The sequence below is a fragment of the Teleopsis dalmanni genome, chromosome 2, assembly GCF_002237135.1.
Source record: "Teleopsis dalmanni isolate 2A chromosome 2, ASM223713v2, whole genome shotgun sequence".
Taxonomy (NCBI): domain Eukaryota; kingdom Metazoa; phylum Arthropoda; class Insecta; order Diptera; family Diopsidae; genus Teleopsis; species Teleopsis dalmanni.
Genome location: NC_051847.1, coordinates 80,241,487 through 80,249,567, shown reverse-complemented (window position 1 = coordinate 80,249,567; position 8,081 = coordinate 80,241,487). Strand labels below are relative to the sequence as shown.

At 30.0% G+C, this 8,081-nt stretch overlaps 1 protein-coding gene across 1 annotated transcript; it reads right to left on the bottom strand.

The window, feature by feature from the left end:
• Positions 1–6,103: 6,103 nt before the first annotated feature.
• On the bottom strand, positions 6,104–7,779 carry LOC119682819. Its single transcript, XM_038096334.1, has 2 exons — positions 7,079–7,779; positions 6,104–7,024 (listed from the first exon to the last, which is right to left on the bottom strand). The coding sequence occupies exons 1-2, from the start codon at positions 7,174–7,176 to the stop codon at positions 6,199–6,201; spliced, it is 924 nt and encodes a 307-aa protein (XP_037952262.1). The 5' UTR covers positions 7,177–7,779; the 3' UTR covers positions 6,104–6,198.
• Between the last annotated feature and the right edge of the window lie 302 nt (positions 7,780–8,081).

Below are 8,081 nucleotides of genomic sequence, written 5' to 3'. Positions count from 1 at the left end.
AGTATTAATAAAAATCTCAACTCACCCTGTAATATATATTGCATGACTTCTTCAGCGATTTGCTTTTCTTCATGTGGCAATATTTCAAAGTCATTTTGTTAGCTTAATTTGTAGTTAATATGACGATCCTTCTGTCTTGATGTCTAAAAATAGATAATGAGGATACATGATAAATCGGTTACTAACTGATGGATCCATTTATTAGAACAAGTATTACTTATTTTGCACCTCTACAAGTGTACGAATAGGCATTACCATAACCACACGTTTTTATTTACGTGATTATTTACAAAAACATGAAATGATGGAATGGTCAATAGTTTTCGTCGAAGTTAAGATATAAGGCGTATTTCTTTCTTTTAAAACTATTTGAAGTAGTACCGTCAGTATCTGGGCATTTTTAAAACTATTTTCAATAGTAATAATAGCTTGTGTATGGCTTGTGAAATTGAAATTGAATTCTAAGTCAATATTTTCGAAGCCCGTTTCGATGATATTCGATGAATTGTTTCTTTACATTGGAGTTTTTTTCATTAATTCTTTTTATGGAATCTTGAACATTGGAAAATAGATAATTAAAAAAAAAATAAAATTTTGAAAAGTATTTTTCTTTATTTTAGTCTTATTTTAATTTAGACTAGAAAGAATAAGAAGGAGGTGAAGAGAAAAGTAAAGGAACAATTACCATTTTGCCATTACTTACAGCAAAATTGGTGGTGGTAAATGATTTGCACCTTACACTTAAATACCTTGATAACGGAGAAGATTCCAGTATAAGATTTTATTAATTAGTTCATTATAATACTCTCTAGTAAAAGATGTCCGAAGAACACTAGAGAATAGTACTGCGAGTATTGATTTATTTATATTCCTGTTTCATCTCTCTCTCGCAAACGAAACTGGTAAAGACGAAGAAAATATTGGAATATTTCTCTCCGGATTTTTGACAACCACGCCTAAAATCCTTGGAGCTCCACAATTTGAGCATTGAAAAAGTTTTAAAAATATGAAATCAAGCGCCCTTAGATTTTCAAAAAAAATTGATATCTTACATGACGCTAATTATAGAGGTTTACATAGATTTAGTATCACTAAAGACCTACTAAAGACCACTAAAGAGTTGTATCAAATCAGAGCAGCCTATAAATTTTTTAGTAAAAAAAATTTTTTTTAATATCTTGACGTTTTAGGATTTTGAGTGGTTTTGTCTTTTAAACTATTTAATATATATAAATTTTGTAAAAAACTTTCAGAGCATCTTATAATTCTGTTATTATCATATTGCGTGATTTAAGAAAGTATCCCCAGTTTTTTGGTACATTTCTGAACAAAAATATACTTCATTAAAAATTAATTTTAATGAAACTTGTTTACGGCAATTATTATTTATGACATTTTGCTAACTTTTAGAGAACTTCATAATTCCATCGGTGTACAACCTTTGTGATTTATCTGCAAAAAATATTGGACGAGTAATTCTTAGTGGCTCTTTGGTCGGCCAACTTTTTATGAGAATTTTGGAGAGACCAAAACAAATGGTAGTCAGATGATGCGAGGTCACGAATATACTGTGGACGCGTCACAATTTTTTAACTAAGTTCCGTCAACTTAGTTTTCAGAGTTATGTTCCTTATATTGTCGTGATGTGACAAACCTTATTTTTTATTGGTCAATTCTGATCGTTTTTCTTTAATAGCTTTATTTAAACTGTTGAGTTGGTAGCATTAACGTAGAAAACCAAATTACGACAAGCTAAAGCTACTCATAATAGACAATTTCCTTTCAATCTCACCAAACATTTAACGTAACCCTGTTTGTCGTCAATCTAGGCTCTAAACTCGTTCGCGGATGGTCACAGACTTTTAACTATTAATTCATTTGCTGTCCAAATATCGAGCGTCTCCGTGTAACGTGTTCTTTTTTCATTGATTCCAAATTGTCTTGTGCTTAATGTTTAGTTCCTTCGCTATCCCCTCACAGCTTGTGTGTGGGTCTTGCTTCACTAGTTGAAAAATTTCAAGGAATTTCTTGAAACTGTCCGATCAGAGAAAGGAACGAACCCCACTCCGGTATTCGGCGTTCACTTACCTATCTTCACCGTAAACTGACGAGTTTTTCGGATTATTTTTGTAGTGTTTATATATTTTTTATAGGAATAAAGCATAACATAGCATGTTTCTTCAGATATTTCATTAGTTTTCAAATCAAAATAACTTTTTTTACTAGCCCCAAATCACACAACAAAATCGGATAAGTGTTGCCTGATATATGCGTACCAACATCATCTAGTTTGTCGCTACATGATGCGAAAAAGCGTATATTTTTCAGTATCGCCTATTATAGCATAGGTTTTAGATCCATTAATTTTTTCAGATTGGTGGCTATACATAAGTCTTGAGTATATTTCTATATTTATTTCTATTCTATTAAAACTATCGTTATGTGTGAAATAATTGCAAAATTTTGTGTGCATATTAAGCAAATGGATCCACTGTAATTTGGTACCTTTAAAATGTCTCATTTAAATAACTTTTTGAATTTATTTTACCATTTCGCAGCAGAAGTAAGCATTTTGTTCCCTTCAAAGTGTGGCCTAAAAGGAACAAAAAAACAAAAAACAAAAACAAAAAACAGCAACAATTCAGTAACAACGTCTCCATCGCCTGCATAAGTGGAATTCAGTGTAATCGTGTGTGTGTCGCAGCTTTGACTTGCGGCCGGTGCGCTATTGTGTCAATTTGAGTGGCGAATTGCTTTGGCTGTGGTGACACTCACTGCATTGCATGGGCATCATTGTACGAAACTCAGTTGAGTGGTGGAGATCAAGTATGTAAATCTTGCCTTACCATTACTGTATGTGTTGTTGTTGTTTTTGTTGTTATTGAAGTGGCCACTGTCGTTGCCTTAATGCAGTTGTTTATACTTCGACGGAGTGTGTTGCTTAAGAATCTTTAATGTATTTTATTGTGGTTTTTGTAATGCAGCGAGCGTGTTTGTTGTTGTTGAAGTGTGGGGAGGGAGTCGGCAATTGTATTCACCAGTGCAAAATTTGTCAGTATTTTGGTTTGTTTTGTTGTTGCAGTCGCAGTTGTTATTGTTATTGTTTGTTGAAGTTGATTTGAATGCCAAAGTCTCCGCGAAGTAATTCAGTTGGCATCGTCAATTGTTGTACGTCTTCTGTTGGCAAAGTCGTGTAGATATCTGTACATATGTTACGATTTTCATCTCAATTGAATGCAAAATAGGGAAGGCTTCAAAAGATACAATATAATGGAGATGTTTTCAAGCATTTCAGTATATTTTGCTTTCCCTTCAACTTTTCATATTATTTTGCAGTTTATGCAGAATTGATTTGACAAATTGCAATCATTGCCGTTTTTAGTAGCTGCAATGTTTTTACTAGATAAAATCTAGTTGAAAGGATCTTGAGAAATTCTTAGTAATAGTGCTTGATTGAAGGATAAAAGGATAGTATGCTTGCAAACTGCACTTTCACTTTATAGTTTGTTTCATTTTAGTTGGTTGAACCACAATACTCATAGGTGAAATTTTTTCTTTCAGAGTAGAAAAAAATGCTCGCAATTTACAAAAGAAAACATGTGAAGCAACAAAACAAAACTCTTAAAATCTTCAGAGTTAGGCTTTACTTCAGTGCAATCAAATTCAAAGATCAGTCTATTGTGAATATTCACTAGAAAAATGTCGCAAAATTCCAGTCATACGTTAAAATCATATAAGCATTTCATTTCATTTTTTAAATTCAAATGCATAAATAATTAAATAAGTTTAAATATATTAGATGAGAATGCTAACCAGTACACTTCTAATATTCATTTTGTTTGCTTCTATTTAAATTAATTAATTTTTAGTATTTACAATTATTGTATTTGATATTATACACAACACAACAAAAACAATACGTCGAAAGAAAGCATTTGACATAATTTAAAAGTGATGCCAATTTGTTTAAACCAGACTTAATACTGTTTTTTAACAACTCTAAAAGAAAAATTCACAGCTTATTTTTATAATTAAATAGACATACAACAAGAATGTTGTTGTCAAGATTGTTATTGCCTCTAGTAACGAACACTTCCTGAAAAAAAGAAAGATTACTCGTACAATGTTTTTTTTCTTCTACAAGAGGTGTATTCTTTTGACAAAAGTGCTCCACTAGAACAGCTTTTGGTGCTTAAGAATAACTTGGTAACATTGCCTAAATCAGTAAACATATGACAAGTAATAAAATTTTAAATAAATTTTATAAAAAGATTTTATATAAATATATATATATAAAATGAATGACACAAAAAAGTTATTGGTGAACACTATTTAAGCACTGGTTGTGTTTTTTTGTATTTTTTGTATTATTCATGTATTGTATTTTTTAATGAACACATAAATTAAAAATTCCTTAATAAATAAATTATTAAAATGTCAGTCATTTTCACAAATTTTAGTGTAAAAATTACTTTTTTAAAATATTTAAATTTACTTATTAACACTCGTAACTGTTGTAAATAATAAAGAGCTGACTGGATTTTTCCATTTTTTCCAAAAATCATTCACAATAGATTAATTCTAAAATTTGGCACCATTGTAGTGCGAGGAGCTTATTCGTTAGGCACTTCCAGGAAACTGGTCTTATTTTTGGGAATTTTGTTTTTGCTTTGCATATTAACTTTATAGCGACATATGTTCTATTGAGCATTTATGTCAAAAGAATGCACTTAGTATCTGTTCACCCAAGAATAAGCCTGGTTTAAACTAAGATTATTCGACGGATGCATAGTAATGAATGTAAATGTTTAAATAGTATAATTTTATTTCATATTTTGAAGTTTTTTTTTAATATTTTTCCAATATTTAATATTAATATTGATAAAAGTGAATCACCTGATTGATTCAAACAACGATTCAAACAAAATTTGTTATTTCGTTTAAAGATAATAGGAGAAATTTTCATATATAATATTTAACTACTTAACCCAATACCTGTCTTAATAATTCGTTTAAAAATTTTAATTTGATTTTAACCAATAGCTATTTGTTAGATATAAAAATTTCAAAAATATTCCTGTATTCATCTTGAAATAAATATTTATATATCGCTCACTTTCAGTTACAATAATATATATCCTATATTTTTAATAGATTAGTCGACAATAATTGACAAAAATTAAGCGGTAATGCTGTTTTAAAATATCAATTTTTTACTTTTTTTTCGAGCGAATTAAACAAATTTCGCCGTGAAAAATGTTAATCTGAGCGTTCGTTTCAAACAATATTAAAATTATATTATATTTTTCCAAAATTTAGTTATACATGCATACAAAACACACAAGCAAATCACAAAGAGAGAAAAAAGTGTCTGTTTGTTTGTATATTATAAGGGTAAAGGTAAGAATAAACGGGCACAAAGACAAAACTTTGTTTCAGGCAAGCCGCACACTGCAATATCAACTCTTTCCATGAATTACTTTCTATCTTTCTCCCTTTCTATGCTGGGCACACAAACATTAACACAACGAGAGAAATTCGGTTGCTGGGATATTGTTTAAGTGAACAGAGGGATAGTGACACACAACGACAAAATTATATTTCAAGCGCCCATATCGAAATCAACTCTTTCTATGATTTATGTCCTTGTGTATGTAAATCGTAGCAAAATCGTAGAACATAGAATATCACACGTCGTTTAAGCAAATTATTTTTTAAATAATGAAAACATGACAGGTAAAAACATCAAAGTACACAAATAATTCCTGGTTCACTATGCAAATGAGTCACAGTTACAGGTAATAAAAAAGGAATTAAATTGGAGTCCATAAAATCAGTATATTTGTTCTTGGTATAGTTCTCCATAAGACTCATAATGTTATGTTAATTTTCAAAAATCTTTGATATCCTTTATGAACGAATCCTCTTGGACGTGATTAAAACAGCAAATTATACACGGAACGGTATTGTTGTCTTTATCTATAATATTGTTTGATTACAACTGATAAGAGAGGGTCTATGCTCTACTTAGAATAGAATCATAGGTATACATATCAATTGATTACAAATTTCACAGAAATGATAAACAAATTTTTGTGTTTCGTTATATTTTTAATGAGAAACTGACTATTATGAAAAACATCACTATTATTTAGTCTTAAATATAATATAAATTATTAATCAGATATTTGTTATATGTTATCGAAAGCCATACGAATTTAGATCATACTGCATAACGAATTCGTCTGAGGGTAGGACGTCAGGAATCATATTTGGATTAAACTTGTTTTCAAAAAGTCTATGAAAAAGTGCAACATGTGCATTCGTAGCGATTATAGTAAAAGATAGGTGCATAGTACGTTTTTTAAAAAAATCGTAGGAAGTTTCCACCAAATCAAAGGATTCCAAATTCAAAGAATCAGGTTCTGGTTTATTATTAATTTGAAAGTTTTTCAGTAAAACAATCGGAAATCTGTTTGTTCTCATTTTGCATGACCAAATATTATGTCCAACTTGATCGTAGCAACGTCGAGCATAAGTGCGAAATAAACGCAAAGCTGTTAAATTGCCAAGTAGAAATACCTGCATAGGGTGTAATTTAGGATTCGTTTCAGACAATTTCACTCCAGCCAACAATTGTATCCAAATTGCCACGATATGATGAAATGCATATTTTTCGGGTTCATAGTTTAGTACTGGATAAAACTTTAATAAGAGTAAATACGTCGCGCCTTCGTAACCGAATTTCTTGAAGTAATCCGTTAAAATTGTAATAGTTTGCACTATATGAGGATTAAAAAATGTTGATCGCTTTTCGACGCTTGCTTGATATTTCACTAATAAAAAGTCTCTAACGATGTTATTCATCTGTTTGGAAGTAGCTCGAAAACGTGGTAGAGAATCTTTCTCAATGAAACTCACTATTTTATACAAAACCTCATTGGGTAACTCATTGAATTTAGAATCTGTATTATTGATGCCTCCAATCTCTAAAATATTATCAATCCATTCTTCAACTTGTGGCCTAAATAAATTAGATTTAGTAATTGTTTACATGTAATATTTTAATATAAAATACCTTTCAGGAATCTTGTTAAAAAGAAAAGACCAAATATGGTAAGAATTATGCTGTATATCAAAATTCAAGATCATATCTCTTACCCATTTGTTGAACATTTTAATACTAATTTATTTACAGTTTTGTTTTCTTTAAAAACAGTTGTTCCTTTTTCACTTCGTTTCTACTATTTAGGCTTACCAGGAAGAAAAAGTGTAGGCAGATTCCAAGGGCGAAATACAGGATCTTGAACTTACTTTTCATTAACTCCTCTAGCACGACAATTTTTTCAGAAAATCAAGAATTTTCTTTAAATTTCTTTTAATGCTTTGAATACCTCTTTTAAAATTTTTGTAATTGTTATTTTCGCTGTTAACTCAACATCTATACTGGTTCGACTTTGGCAGGGTTTTTGCATGCACTCTCAATTCTTTACTAATACATACGAACAATTATTTGTAGACGATATTCGAAAATAATACCTATGCGTTCGGACACAACAGGCACGGGATGAATTTAGGTAACATACGCAACACACAACATTTACAATTTTTCTCAATTTTTCACTAACTCATAAATTTTCTCAAATATTGCAATTTTCGTAGAGTTGCCAGCGCGTAAAGATTTAGTCCTGATATGCATTATTGCCAATGGCATTATCACAATTTGCTATGACAATTTGCTACATGTTCACATGACATTTTTTGGTATGTTAACCAAAAATTTCATTAATATGTACTAATGTTCCAAAGTCTATAATTCCACATTATTATTGAACCCATTAGTTCGAAATTCAATCAGACATTCATAGCCTACTATACGAAATAGATATAGTTCATCATTAAACATTTCATTAATATGATTATTAATGAGATTAAAAAACCATTGACCATTTCGTTACAAGAAAAGATAAAATTTTTATTCATAGAAAATAATTGTCATTGAATTGCTACAGTGTAAACACTTAAGCAATTTTCTCTGCTTAAGGTTTATTAATTATTAAGTGTAAAAATTTTATATCTTT